The sequence below is a fragment of the Pinus tabuliformis genome, chromosome 4_1 (genome assembly GCF_031772625.1).
Source record: "Pinus tabuliformis cultivar Carrire ecotype Pingquan chromosome 4_1, CPIR1, whole genome shotgun sequence".
NCBI lineage: Eukaryota > Viridiplantae > Streptophyta > Pinopsida > Pinales > Pinaceae > Pinus > Pinus tabuliformis.
In genome coordinates this window covers 556381318-556397548 of record NC_142303.1, presented here as the reverse complement: position 1 = coordinate 556397548, position 16231 = coordinate 556381318, and the positions used below count along the sequence as shown (strand labels likewise).

Here is a 16231-nt window from a genome sequence, read left to right as displayed (position 1 = left end):
ATGTTAACCTGCTCTGCAATGCTGGCAGCTTCTGCATATGCATCTTGGATGTTTTCTGCCAGCCTATGCAGAAAGATATTTGAAATTCCACCAGCAGCCACAATGAATGGACCAGTAGCTAATGTCAAAATTGCTACCTGCCAACTATTTATGAATCCCACAGCAAGTCCTCCAAAAAATGTCGCCATATTATGGACATAATTTCCCACCTGTTACATCAAACTTCAGTTCATAAATACTCCAGCAAAATGCCAGTGATACGCTGTGAAAATCTACTGCAACAAATACTATTAAAGCAAAGTATTCAAATGTCATAGCAACAGAAGGCTTGAATTTAGTAATACCTTCTCACTAAGAGCAGACTGTATAAGAAGCACATCACTTAACACTTGGCTCACAATGTCACCATTGTTTCCGTAAGTATTGAAAAAGTTCATATCCTGATTCAACAATACTTCCACATACTTGGACCTAATGATAGACGTCTGCCTCTCTGCACTGAAAATACAGCAGGCCACCTCTGTTTGCCAGAATCAGGTTAGAAGGAGATTCATTTATTGAATATAAATACAGCATAGAAACTAGCAATAGAGGCAAACCATGTTGAACACACACTCCATAGATCCAAAACTTAGCTGGTCAACAGAATCACATGAGAGGACACTTTTTCATTGATGTTGTCGGGTTAAAACTTAGTTGAATTTTCCACACACAGAATAATACTTCATGTAGCATGACTTCCAATACAGACAACAGAAAATAAGCAAAACTAGGGCCAAAAAAGCTTACCTATCCAACCAGCCACAAATACGCCTGCAGCTATATAAATAATATACAGCGCATGCTGCACAGAAATAAAAAAACCTATAGTTTAAATGTCTGCATTTGAAGCTTCTTTAATATACAAACTGCATCTACATGGATACCAAACATCTTTAAAATTCAAAATGCCTCTACCAATAACTGATAAGATATTGAGACATAACTTCGTACCTTCACTTAGCAGAAATACTAGATGATGATTTCATGCATATGAGTTCACATAATGCCATTCTAATATTTATGCTCTATGAAAAGAAATATGATACAAGGCTGATCACTTAACTCAATTCAAATATCCTTAGCTAATTCAAACCCATTGTCGATAAATTAGGAAGTGACCTAGCCAATGGATATTTTTTTAATGCAATAAATATGCAATGGACATGTTGTCGCTCAGATTGTACAGGGACCGCTACAACCGCTCAGGACAGGGTTGTCACTATGATGCCCACCCACTCTGTTCTAGCTGTCTCCCAACAGCAAGTCATGGGAGGTAGTCCCTATGGAAGAGAGATGATGGAAAGCAAATTGGGAACCAACTTGCCCGGGAGACACAAAGTGGCCTAGTTACTTGGTGAAAATTTAGCAAGATTGAGGATTTGATTAGATTTACAATTAAGACCAGTGTCTTATGGAGTCAAAATTGTTGCTTATTATAATTTATGACCAAGTAACTAGATGGATAACCATTGCTTATATGATTAACTAACCTATATGAGATGCAACTCCTAAGATCTAAGTGTGATGCAAGGATCTTGGTTAATTTTAGATTATATGCCTAGTCTAAATGGAACCATTCCCTTAACTGTTTCAAGAACAGTTTTCAGAGTAGGTTGTGAGATAGAAGTCAAAGGGAAGCAAACAAAGGCTTGATTAACGATACCTCCCCCTATGTTCCAACCACCTAGTGCCTCCAGTGCTGCAGCAACTGTGGCTCTAACAACTACAAGGTCACTGTGTTAACCACTAAGAAGGGTTGAATCCCTCAAGCTAAATGAGAAAGAGTTGTCCTAGGAGTCTATCAACCAAACTTATGCTTGGAGGTAAGTTTTTAATGCAAGCTAAGCCTAGAATGCTTATCCAATGATAATGAGTGAAATTCATAGTTTTGAGATTAGCTTAATGTTTTAAGTACTTTAAATTATAATGAATCCTTAGCTACAAGAGTACTTATTAATGAGTTATGCGCAATCTCACAACCAAGAAAGTGTCAATTAACTTAGTGCCAATAATAGATCATTCCACAAGATATTTAACCAATGACAAAAATGAAAGGAGCTTACAACACTTATCCACTTACAAGATGCAAATTACAATTACTCAAGATATTCCAATGATGATTCTATAACAAGATTACGGTGGTCTTATGCCAATGCTATGATGCCAATTAGATTTCAAATGCCCAAAGTTATTAGAATTTAGATGTGTGAGTGATTTAAGTGTCAAGTTAACAAATTCTCAAAATCTATCACAAGTAAACAATTGTTAGAGCTTGACAACATAAACCACTATGAACCAAGTAAATGATGAAGAGCTACTTATGATGCAATATGGGACAGCAATAAATATCTCACTTCAAAACAAGGAAATTGTCAAACATATGAATGATAAGATGATCAATCAGTAATCTAATGACCTGTCACCTGCCAATGTATATTAGTGAATTCTAACCCACTTACGACGAGTTATTAACTGTTATATCAGATCTGAAACACTTATTACAGCGGTAAGAAAATGTGTAAACAGTGAGTTATTAGTTCTTTAACAAGTGCCAAAATATGCACAAAACTTAGAGAAAACTTGCTAAATTGAAAAGTTAGGTTTTTAGGGCTTTTACGATGTGATATTCAGAAAATATCAGATCTGATTTCACAATTATGCAGAGATATTCCAGCAAGCTAAGAATTAGATGTAGGCTAGATACTCAATACCCAAGGGGCCAAAAATTTAGGAAAAATTTACCATGTTATTTTTTAAGTGTTTTAACCAATTAGATGTGTTTTTAGGGCTATTATATCACTGTTATGAATAATATATTACAGTTGTAATAAAACAATGAGAGAATGAGGGTTTAGAGAGCAAACCCTAGGCCCAAGGGCTTGTAGATCACTTTGCCCAAATTTGCCAAAATTTTGCATTGAGATTGTACCACCTAAAAACACAAGCTTTTGAGCCAAATTTTCTGCAAAATACACCAAGCTTCAGTCCCAAAAAAAATCAGAAATGGATAGAGGTCAAATTAGTGCTAGAAGAGGGCTAAGGGCAAGCTAAAAAAGCTCAAAAATTTCAACGACTAGTGAAAAGAGGCAAAAGAGGTCAATGTTGGGGCTTAAGAGAGGAGAAGAGTGCTCAAAAGGGAGGCAAAAAGGTAGAGAAAAACACTAAAACGATTGCCGCTAGGCCCTAAGGGGCTTAGAAACCCACGAAAAGCCCTCTAGGGATATCGTCCAAGGCAGAAAAAGGAGGTTGAGACCTCCTAGGCCCACGGCTAGGCCTAAAACCCCTAACACAGGGCCTGGAAGAGGAGGTCGGGGCCTCAAAAGGTTGACGCTAGCCTCTGGGAGGCCTAAAAAGATGACGCAGGGGGTTATATGGCTAACACAAAGGCTGAGGAGGGAGATGTTGGCCCTAGAAGGGTTGGATCCGAGCTCAGGAGAGTTGAACCTCAAAACCCCAACTGCAAAAAGTTTTAAATTGCTTCAGATCTGCAATTTTGCTCAATTTCTTCAATGGTTGGCCTTGCAAAAAAATTTGGAGACTAGATCTTACCCTCAAGGGCCTAGATCTAGCTCTATTCCAGCTTTCTCCACTTGATTTCACCTACAAAAAATACCCAAAACCCCAATATATACCGAAATCTTAAAACCCCAATTAGAAAATATAATTTACAAATTTATTATAGAAATCTATTTACAAAATATACAGATATACAAGGGTTTTGAAATAAATTTTGGGAAATAAACTTTTATAAAATTTTCTTTGATAAAAGGCTAAAAATACTTTTTGAAATTAGATGCAAGCTATAACGTTAGCGAAGTTATATAAACCACAACAAATCTTTGAAATCCAAACAAGGTCAATTCATGCCCATAGTTTGTGAACATGGAGCCCAAGAACTCGAGGCCCTGCAAGCACTATATATTTTGTTAGTTTTTGTAGCATCCGATGTGCTCTAGCCTTGAAATTTGGTGGAGAGGCTAGAGCCTAGAACAGAGATCTCCAAAACCCAAAAATCATTTCTGGAAATTCTGCTTAGAAGTGTCTCAATTAGATTATTAACTGATTCTTAAATATTCCCCAAGTATAAACTTAGGGAATATGGTTAATTAATGAGTATTAATTGAGATAAGGTGAGAATAGTTTAGAAACTGACACAGATCAATCCAGAAATGATCTTAGCCATCGATCATGTTTTAATCTTGGTCATTGGTGCTCCAACAGTGGATTATAAGAGGAGGTCGATGTGGTGATGGAGGATACACTTGAGCAGTTCGATTTCTTGGCAAGTCGATTTCCAGAGTAGCAACAGTAAGTTGTTGGAGAGAGCTAGAGCTCGAAGCAGTGAATCAGAGGCAGGGACAATGATCCAGAAGAAGTTTTCCAGATCGGAAGAGGCAGCAACAAGAGGGTCGAGTTATTCCTAGCGAGTCAGCGCAAAGGACTACACAGTTGGTTCAAATTAGCAATTGGATTTGCTGGAGAGATATTCATTCTCAGCTCCGGTGGCCGGGCAGAGGTTCCAAAGTGTCGAAGAGACAATTTCCTCAGCATTGGTAGGCAGAACGACTTCATCATAGACTGGTTCGAGGCTTGACATCAAAGAGAATACGCAGAGCAACGCAGAGAGAGACGCAAAGGCTTCAAGAGACCGAATTTTTTGAAGGCAGGTTGTGTCAAGATTGCACTTGGAGAACGGGTAATTCCCTTCAATAATTTTTCCCAGGTATTCTTGTTGTTTGGATTGCCAATTGGGTATCATTAGATGTACTCAGATTTCACTGCTGCATAATAAAATAAAACCCTCATTTGTTGTACCAGATTTCCCGCATTGGGTTTTTTCGGGGACTTTTGTCCAAAAACAGTGGTGTTATTTTTTTGTGTCTGTGCTAGTATTTTCTCAGTTCCAGCTCTATTTATTTTCGCAATTTTAATTGTAAAGGTTGCAATGTGTTTCTTTCAATGTTGTCGTAGCAATACAACTGATTAATTAATTTATGAGTTAGGAGAAATAATACTAGTTGCTACAATAATATTCCATATTGGAATTTTCACATGGTACCAGAGCGCATTTGATAAGTCGGAAGCTCAGAAGTGGAGGAAAGAATTTCGCTGCTCAGAGGGAGTAGTAGGTTGAAATTCTTAGAGGCAGCATAGTGCTCAGACAGGCAGGCCGAATTATTGGGGTAGAAATTCAATTTTCAGTTGTAGGGTTGTAGAAAAGTCGAGTTGCCCGGGATTGTGATTCCAGCAATCAAAGGGAACAGTTGCAGCTCATATTTTCGCTGAGGAGATTTCTGGTTGGACGCAAAGGGTTTTACAATAGCAGAACCAACGTCAGGTGGAAGAGAAAAGCACACACAAAAGAGAGAAAAATTCTCTCAGGGAACTTCGAGCCTCAGAAGTTCGATTTTTTTGCAGTTGCAGATTGGTAGTAGCAGTAAGCAGATATTCTCACTCCAGAAAGAAGTGCGAGTAGCAAATCCAGCAGCTGAGAAGCAGGAAAGAGGGAGATTTTCGAGTTTATTTTCTCCAGATATTTGAGTTTCGCAGCTTTGGGTCATACGAGTTATAGCCATAATGCAAATCTGGGCAGTAGATCGAATTCCCGTTGTCAGAGACAAGTACCAAAGGAAATGCGAGTTGCAAAGAAAGGAAGGGTCCCAGCCAGGGACTAGGCTCGATAGGAGATAGTGGGGCACCAGATCCAGGTGGAGGAGTATGCGACTCCAGTGTGCCAGATGGGTAGGTTCCAACATTGTTGCATAAGGAGATCAGTCAGATCAGTTCTAGTCGTTGCAGCGGGACCATCACTCTCGCTACAGGGGGACCCACAGTATCATAATAGAAGACTCAGTGTCAACAGAAGTTGTCAATCATTTAGATGACAACTGCAAATCTAGTTGCAGTCAGTACACGTGAGACAGTTGCAGAGCTAGATGCAGTGACACAAGCAGTGTGAATTTCTCAGTTGCAGGATGCAGGTGTAGTTTCAGCCAGAAGATTCCCAACGCAAAACTATGCAATCCAATTTCCAGAGCAGGAGGACAATGCGAGTTGCCAAGAGGGAGCAGAGTGATTTCCCATAGGGAGACCGAGACTCGGAGGGGATGTAGCTTCAGAGGGAACAACCCTATAGAAACTAGTGCTTCAAGATCTGGGGAGATCATACTCATTATTGCAGTAGTTGCAACAGCAGTGTTGAAGCATCAGCAAAGCAGTAGCAGTAGTTGTACGTGTAGGTCATATTTTGCGATGTTCGCAGATATACCTCCAGGAGTGAGGTGGGGAGATTTGGTATTGTAGTCCTAGAGAACTACAGAGATTGGGCAGGGCCCTTGAGGAGTGCACCTCATGGATCATTACCTGGCTACAGGGGCCCACAGTGTTTAGTAGCAGGATGGATATGTTGCAGTTGATGCAGTCAGTACCAGAGTGACAGTTACAGACTAGTAGCAGTCAGATACTGCAGAGCACAATGCAGTGTTCACAGCAGAGCAAGTGGCTCAGTGCAGAATTGGTAGCAACACAAATTCTTCAGTGATAGTGCAGACTCTAGTAGCATTCAGAGACTCAGGAGACAGATGCATCATACTCAACACAGTTGATTCAGTATTTTGGATGCTTTCCAGTTGCAAATGTTGCAATGGCAGCAACAATAGATGAGAGGGAGTTACCGTGTTGATGCAGTGTTGGCAGCAGTATCGCAATGTCAGTAGCAGCACTGATGCAGTGTATATCAGAGTTGCGCAGTAGTTGATGGGCAATAGCAACTAGACATCAGCAGCGTGGTAGGAGATGATGCAGAGACAGGGTGTTGTGGCAAGGAGTGCAGCACTAGAACACATTCCTCGCCAAGAGGGAGTGTTATTTTTTGTAGCATTGGATGTGTTCTAGCCTTGAAATTTAGTGGATAGGCTAGAATAGATGAGATCTCCAAAACCTAGAAATCGTTTCTGGAAATTCCACCTAGAAGTGTCTCAATTAGATTATTAATCGATAGCCCCAAGGGATAGTTCAAATGGTCGAGTTCCCGTTGCTAAGCACTTTCCCAGTTGGGAGGTCATGGGGTCAAATCTCCTCGACGCCCTCGGGGTTAGGCCTGATATGGCCGACCGGCAGATCCCTTCGGGTGGAACTGCCCCGCTTCTCTACGTGGACGTAGCGGCCACTCATTGAGTGCCCGTGAACCACATTGAAAAAAAAAAAAAAATTAGATTATTAATCGATTATTAAATATTTCTTAAGTCTAAGCTTAGGGAATATGGTTAATTAATCAGTATTAATTGAGATAAGGCGAAAATAGTCTAGAAACTCACACGGATCGATCCAAAGATGATCCTAGCCATCAATTATGTTTTAATCTTGGTCATTGGTGCTCCAACAGTGGATTATAAGAGGAGGTCAATATGGTGATGGAGGATATGCTTAAGCAGTTTGATTTCTTGGCAGGTCGATTTCCAAAGTATCAAAAGTCAATGGTCGGAGAGAGCTAGAGATCGAAGTAGTATGTGAGGGGCAGGAATAGCGATCAGGGTCAAGTTATCCCAGTGAGGTAGCAAAGAGCTCCACGCAGTAGCTCCACAAAGGCCAATTCGATTTGCTGAAGTGAAAATCATTCTCAAATCCAGAGGCCAGGCAGAGGATCCAGAGGGATGGAAAGACGAATTTCTCAGCAGCAGAAGGTCAAACGACTTCACTAGAGACTAGTCAAAGTATCGACATCAAAGTGACTATGCAATCCAGCGCAGAGGGTGACACAAAAGCTTCAGGAGGCCAAGTTTTCTATAAGCAAGTTGTGACAGGATTCCTTGTGGAGGAAGGGTAAATTCCCTTCAACAATTTTGCCCATATTTTCTTCCTGAGGATTTCCAGTTTAAGGCATCCAAATTGTACTCATACTTTCACTGTTGCATAATAATAAAAACCCTCACTTCTACACTGGTTTTCCCAAGTTGGGTTTTTCTAGGTATTTGTCCAAAAATAATTCTCATATTTTATGTGCGCTAGCATTTCTCAGTTTCCAACGCATTACTTTTCCACAATATTTTATTTGTGAAGGTTGTAGTGTGTTTATTTCGATATTTGTCGTAGCAAATAAATTGTTAAGTTAATTAACAATTAGGAGAAATAATATCAATTGTTGCAATAGGATTTTGGTGTTGGATTTTTCACATATTTTTCTCAAGAAAAGCTTGTTAGACATATGGAGAATCAGATCACCTAAAATAGACCAAAAATCTATTAATAGAATGTTCTTATCGCCATCTAATGGAAAACAAACTTTTAAAATAAATTAAACAAAATATAGTAAAGCTCGTACCGAGCACATAACACAAATCAATTAACACTGAACAACATGAACTGCACCCCAAAGTTTTTATTATGATTCGAAAAATGTTCCCAGCGAGACAGTAGCATTACATCAACTTTTCTACAGAATTTTCTTAGCCAAAAATGAGATGGCTTGAGACTCAAATGACTCTCTAATTTATAGATAAATCCTCCAAGTGGAAAAATAACAGCTAGTTGGCTTGATCCTCGTCAAAATAATATTGGTCGTTGATAAATCCTTGATGATATTTTAATCTTACTCATTAAAAATATTTATTTTGAGGAATTTTTGAATTTCTCATTAGCTTAAAATTAATTATTTTGAACTAATTTCTTCAAAAAATTGACTTTGACTTAACCACCAAGCTCTAAGGGTCCAATTCTTTTTTAAATTTCCAATATTCCCTTGGGGGGGACCTCCAAAAATTAATTCCTTTGAGACCCACGAATTTTTCCACTTGGAGAATTTAATTTCTCTTGACATTTAATTTTGACCCTAATTAATTAAATTTCTAGCTTAGGATTTTAATTTATTTTTTCCTAAAAATTTAATAAATTGACACACGAGGGGATTACTAATTTTTTCCACCCTCTGATATGTTAGCCATGGTGTTTAATTATGAAAGACTATGCACCAAAATCTTTTCACATAAGAATTTTAAAAATTCAACTCTCAAAGGGGGGATACCCGTTCGACTTAGACCCTCAAATTACATATTCAATTCTGCAACACAATATTATCTAGTATAACAAGTGATTTGCAATAAAATAATTTAGTCAATTAGCTTAAATTATTCTCAAACCACTTTTACATAAGACTCGACTAGAACACTAAGGCTCACCTAAGACTTTGACAAAGAATTCCACCCTAGCTTTGGGGTGAGGTTGGAGGCAAAAACTTTGTCGACCATCTTTGTTTAAAAACACGGATGAATCAGTGAGAAGAAAAACCTCCTAGGATGAAATTTACGCCAAAATAATAGGGTTACCTAGGTTGTTACATAGACACACAATCTTACTAGCATCATTTACATGATAAATTTGCAGAATGGGTTTACAAAGACTCAATCAACTGTTGACTAATGATCCGATCATTTGAAAAAACTTTGGCGAATCTGCTTCCTTGGGACTTTGACAAAAAGTGTGCAACATCTGGCTCCATATGGGGACACTTCACTTCCATGAAGTAACGTGAGAGCCCCAGAATCCTGCATCCAAGAAAACAGAAATCCATCACAATCTTGGCACACATTAGACTCTACTAGGCCTCTTCAAAGGCCCTTCGACCTATTTTGTATATCATTTTTCCCTCTTGAGAGGCTTATTGTTGTTTTTTGTAGCTATCTTGGTGGCCTTGTCACCAAGTTATGTTCTTTTTGCACATTATTTCATTAGTTGGGGCATTTTTAGGCCCAATTAGGGAGGATATATATTGATGTAATGATCATTCCATTTGATCATCACTTGGATGTGGATTTGTATCTCTTCTTGAGAATTTCGCTAGCCTTGTTGATGGACAAATTGGTTTCTTAATGCATTTCAATGTTTAGAAGATCTTAATTCTGGTCTTGGAGCTTCGATTTTCTTGCACATTGATGATTAGAAGAATCTTGCTATACTTGTGAGTATCTTTTCATGTTTTATCTTGCATTTTTGTCTCATGTATGATCTACGAAATATTTTCGCTCATCAAGTTGGTGAAGCTTCCCTAATTGTAATGTGAAGTTGCTAATCTTGTCATTATGACGGATTTTTCATATGATTCATGTGAAGTATAGTGAATGATTGTCCTTGGGGTATACAATTGTTCAAAATTACCTTGATAAGTCATCAATTGCACCATCAAAGAAGTATAAATTCTCTTAGCGACCTAGTTATTGCTTCTAGGGCCATGCGAAGTTGCTAGGAGACTCCTTGGTGGGGAATAAGCATCTCTAAACATTGATTTCATTCGACTCCATTTCTGCCAATTGGCTAGGCATTGGTCTAGTCCTAGGTGATCACAAAACGAAAATTGTTCTCACCTTCCTTTTCTTTCTAAGCCCTAATCCTAGTAGGCACCCTACGGCATCATACGAATTCCACTGTAGCCATCAAAAGTTGATGAAGTTTGGTCTAGAGTTGCAATGGTGACTCCTCAAGAGGTCCTCCAAATTTGAGGTTATTCCGATGGTGGAATCTGGAGATATCTCAAGCCCTAGCTCGAAAACTATTTCCCTAATTTGCCTTGGTTAGTGGCTTCATCGAGGATCACAACATTAAACATTAAAGTCAAATTTTGTCACCTTGATCCTTTTCTTCTCCTTCACATGGTCAAGCCCCTTTAATTGAAGTTTCACTCCAAATCCTTAACCTTATTTACATCCACTAGGGCTTCTTTGTGTTTCTGCGACCTTGACACTCTAATTTCACAAGGATTGCTTAGAAGCCCTATTCTTCTAGGAATTCTTTGGTGTTAATTTTAGGAACATGTTATTCGCATTGGACAGTTACTTCAAAAAAATCCATATAGCCCATTTTTCAATCCATTATATTTCCATTAGCAATCACATAAATCCTTTTGACAGTAACTGAATTAAGAACATAAATAAAAGAATGTTGAAGACAGGCCAAGGCAAGAGAACACAAGAATATGGCTCAAGCCAGGGAAAAACCCCAAGATGGGGTAAAGCCTTGATCAATTCTTCTTATTATTAATGTCAAATGTTGAGTAGAGAGAGTGTATAATAATACAAGGTCAAAATTGACTTGCCAATCACTATCACAACCCATAGATGCAATTCTGAAGCTGACAACATATACCTTCTTAGGTTCGTGACATACTACAAAAGAAGCTTGAACTGGTTAGGGCAACTTCCAGTCGATCAAGGAGCATCTATAATATGATAAATCAAAACAACCATCCAACTAGTGTTCAAGGCTACAAGAATACATTAGATCATAGGTTGTAGAATACCGCAGTTGTTGGTTGCTCTTGGTTAGGGCATGTGGCACACTGCATCTACCCTTACATATTCACCCAAACAACCTTTCACAGCTACAGCTCTCCTCCAAGAGAGTCAGTCCTCCATCTGCTACATGACAAGGCTTAATCCAACCCCCAAACACATCTTGATGCCAATTTGCCTTCATTGAAACAGCTCAACGATCTACCTAGGCAGATATTTACCCTCATGGTTCACTGTTCAGCAACATAATCCTTGCGGCCTACCTGAGGAGGACTTCAAAAGGTGTGACCTACCTAAGAGATGGTTTTCACATCATAAGAAATGCATCTAACTACTCCAGCTATGCCCTTATGCCTGCAGTCAACCTTAGGGATAACTCGGACCCGCAATGGAGGATAAACATACCCAGAATAATTCATAAATAAGCCCAGACTTACTTCTAGGAGGCTCAGCCTTCTGCCTAGGGGACTCGGCCCTTCAAACAACCCTGCACAGATGTCAACCAATCCCTTTGACCTTTGTTGGAGACACCTTCCTCTTGCGACCATTTCAGAGAGAAGCAAAATGTGTGACTGAAGTAAATAGGAGGTTGGAGGATGCCCTTATATACAATTAAACATGATGATTTGTCCTTATGAAGGTGTTGTCGACCTTGACACTTGGAGGCAAATTCAAATTTCATATTTTCTCACCTTGATAAGGTCATGACTTATAGAATTTCTTTTAAATAAATAAATATTTTTCCTTATCCAAATTTGGTGATCTTTAGGTTGCTTTTGGTCCTCTCGAAAAGAGGAATTCAATACAATAATTATTTCCAACCGATAAGCTTCCCAATAGTGAAATTTTGGCCCTACTTGCCAATCTTAACACTCCCTTTCAAATAGGGAGAATTCCACCTGCCAATACATCATTTCATCCAATCATCATGAACTATCATGTCGTCACATACCATTTTGTAGCTCTACTGAACACTGATATGAATAATGAAGAAGAATAGATCGAGAGCGAGTCACAAGACCTTACTACTCTCCACTGACAAAAGTCAGTCCAGAGGTAGAACCTCAATCAAACTTGATCCTAGATCAAGTTGTTGAACAACATGCATCCTAGACATAGGGAGTATGGCCGTACACGATGCGTCCATCAGTAGTGTTATGGTCCCTATCCACTTTTCCCAACTCATTGGCCAGATGAGAGGTACTTCCCATGTCTCCCAGACAACATGGGTAGGATGATACTGGAGCAAATGCAGGGAAAGAATAGATCACATCCTGCTCACATCCACACATACCGAAAGGATGAACCACATCCTACAGTCACATATCACAATCATCATAGGGAAAGGATAAACCACATCCTACAGTCAAATATCACAATCAATCTTAGGAAGGATCCTACTCTTGGGGAAAGGATGAACCATGTCCCACTGACATGTCTGACATGTCCACACGTCACAACCAATAGGAGAAGGTGAAGGGTTGTCCGCAGGAGAAGGTGAACCACTCATCTTGCTCATAGGAAAAGGTGAACCATTCATCCTATGCAAATGCACTCAATCGTAGGGAAGGTGAACCACTCACCCTACGTACATGTGTCATTGATCGTAGGGGAAGGTGAACCACTCACCCTACACACATTTCAACCGTCATGGGGTATCACAAGGGAAGGTGAACCACTCACCCTATACACAGCACACTTCTAGGGGAAGGTGTACTCACCGTATGGTCGCTCATAGCTCCAAGAAGTACCTCAAACCCCCAGGAGCTCTCAGAGCTTAATGTTCAACAAGGACCCTCCTAGTAGGCTCTATCCACGACTCCTAACGTCTCTCTAAAGATAAACTTGACCTTACCAAGAGGATATGTAAGGATGGCAGTAATCTACTCATCTGACCAATAATGTGCAATGTTCGAAAATGGGAAAAACAATGATATGCAAGAAAATAACAATTTTCACCACATAAATTTCAAAACCATTAGAAAACGTCCATAACTATTAGAAATATGGAAGCAGTTGAGACTTTTTTTATAAATTGGTGCAAGAGTACAAAATATGGAAGGAATGCACCTGGGTTTGCCTCAAAGGCAAGCGGAGCCAAGCCCAGGTGAAGCAATGACAACCCGAAGCTACAATCAACTGACCAATTGTTGCACTGTGCAGTCCCCAGCAATTCTACATTGTCTGCTGCAAAGATATGGCTGAAAACCCCAGCTCCGTTGCTCAGAAAATTCTGCAAATTTAAATCTAGGCTCTTCAGGCAAAACCCACAAAAACTCGGAAATGGTTTGGCTTGATTTTGACCTCCCAAAATCGACCCACAAAAGGCACTGCACAGTCCCCAACAAATCTGCACTGTCTTCTACAAAGATATGGGTTGAAAACCCCACGTCCGATGCTCATAAAACTCTACAAATATATTTCTGAGGTCTTTGTTATTGGACACCTAATCCTCTATGGGTTGGTGTGGAAGTTGAATAGCCAAAAGGAGTCCAAGAGACCACTTGGAATATGAATCCAAGGGTCACACCATGTACTATAAATATATATCATTTTGTTAATAATAATAGTACTCTCCTGTTTATCTTTCATAGTATGTTGTTGCCATGTGTGTGTTTAACATGGTACCAGAGTTGTCGTTAGCCCTGGGCATTTTCAGAGATTGTCAGCGCTGCATTCTTTCCAAAATTTGTCTGCCATTTCCCTATTTATAGAAATATACTAATGTTGCTCTGCTGCACCTGGGCGCTCTAGCAGACCATTTCATTTTGTGAATGTAATGCATTGAATCTGTCTATCGGTTGCTCCTGCCCTGTCAGAATTCTTCTATTCTAAACCCTGTCAAAATTCTGCTATTGAGCGTTGGTTAAATGTATCTTTGGCATGCATTTGAACGTCTACTCATTAATTTTCCGTAACTCCAGTCAGTTCTGGCAGTGTGGAATCTAAAGGTTTCCGTAACTCCAGTCAGTTCTGGCAGTGTGAAATCTAAAGGTTCCTTTCCGTCAATTCCTTTAGCAATATCGCCATTGCATTTTCTTGTACTCCTTCCAAGAGTGATGATCAGAGGGTCGATCTTCATGAATGCTATACTATGATCAACGAATCGCCAATTTGACTACTTCCAAGCTACCTTTCCCCATTTCTACAATTCCTGGAGGCACAAACGTTAACTTGAACAGAAGACGAAATTTAACAGTAACAATTAGTGCTTAGCTTGGAGTAGCAGTGATAAATTGCAGGGGGGAAATTGCATGCACTGCATTTCACAGTGTCACAAGTATTGGCCTCCTGTATTGTTTGAGTGGAATCTGTTGATGTCTCAAGATTCTTGGCTACTTGGAAGGCTACATCTGTAAATATCGTCCAACAGGGTGCGGAATACCGATACTGCTAACTTGTACATAGCCATGACCGGCAACACCCAGGGCAAACGACTGAAACATCAACAAATTGCTTCACGGATGTTGATAACTTGCATGTGGTAGGCTATCAGAGTAAGTCCGAAGATTATTGGGTATACGACGTACAGATATTATCTTTCCCATTTCGGTAAACTTTGAGCTACTTTACCGAATATTCCGGTTAAATTTCAGCGATTTGTGACCTGTCAACTTTATGTTGTTTTGAAGAATTTGCCGAAAAGTCTTTGGCCAAGCATCCTTTTGAATGCATCTCGTAGCGTTTTAAGCTCTTCCTTAGTTTTATCATCTTTGATAGCCGAAATTGAGGTTTGAGGTCCAAATCTCATCAAGCCACTTTTCCTGATGACTTTAGCGCATCGAGAAAATAAACTGCAAATTTCCTCCATAAAACTGGAACGCATTCCGGAGCTACTTTGCCGTTTTTAATTTTGTCAAGTTTGGGCCTTTTTTATCTTTAAAGTTTGTATAGTAGCCACCTGCAATCCTCTGTACTGAACGGAGGCAGTGACCCTTCGAATGATGTCGATGTGCATTCTTGTTAATTACACTATTCTGACAGACATCGAGTAATGTGCCAGGGAATGTTTCATGAAGAGCTAGTCTTTCTTTGCTCCAGAAATCAATTCACAAAATTTTGGTAGAGTTCTTTGCTCTCTATGTTGAACAATTTGGAAGTGTGCATTGAAGGGCCACGAAACATGTTGTAATGAGTTCAACCCCTAAATGCATTATACCCTTGTCATTCCATTAGTCATATGGAGCAAGTAAATGCCATGAGAAGTTGAAAAGGTACGAGAAAATGTTTATTTTATAATATTCAACTACTTGAATGCCACAATATGCCCTGAGGAGAAAGTAGGGCTGTAACGATTTTGCACAAGATTTTTTATCCTCACCATGATGCTAGACCAAGGTCTATGTAACCAGATTTGATACTGACCTATTTCCTATTTTGAGTCTCATCGTTTGGGAATGCACAATATACTTTTCCTTGTATATGAATGCAACCAACCATCATTGTGTGTGGATTTGGAGAATAATTGTAGAGTTAAAATCTTGCTTTTGGTTCATTCCTCAAGGAAGAATATCAATTTATTGTTGTAGTTTTCTGGAAGAACAAATTTTGAGAATACCTTGCACTGACATTGGTTCATAGTTGTGAACAAATTTTAAAGTGTAAGTTTGACATTGGAGAAAATGGCCAGAATCAATGAAGTATTAGAGTTCCTCAAAACTCTGATATTGTCTATTACTCATGATACATTAAAAGTCAACAAAGTTTCTCTCAAAGACATTTAGGTCTGTCTACAAAATGCACAAGAGAAAATTGACTTTTCGCAGCTTGAATCTTAGCTACAGCGAGTAAAATTACAACAATGGAGTTGTCATTCTGAACCTGTTTCTGTTCAGAACATTAAGACAACAACCCATCAGCAGCAAGTCAATAATGTTACAGTTCATTCATATTTAGTACCCAATGAATCA

The 16231-nt window shown here is 39.2% G+C and overlaps 1 protein-coding gene across 2 annotated transcripts in view; it reads right to left on the bottom strand.

Annotated features, from left to right (window-relative positions):
- Positions 1 to 16231, bottom strand: part of LOC149177054 (ABC transporter B family member 20-like) — a 295712-nt gene that overhangs the window by 194850 nt on the left and 84631 nt on the right. For both annotated transcript variants that reach the window (XM_089420035.1, XM_089420036.1), the window contains exons 2-4: positions 790 to 844; positions 345 to 520; positions 9 to 209 (exon numbers count right to left, since the gene is read on the bottom strand). In XM_089420035.1, coding sequence (XP_089276161.1) covers positions 9 to 209; positions 345 to 520; positions 790 to 844 — 432 coding nt within the window. The remainder of the gene's footprint in view (positions 1 to 8; positions 210 to 344; positions 521 to 789; positions 845 to 16231) is intronic.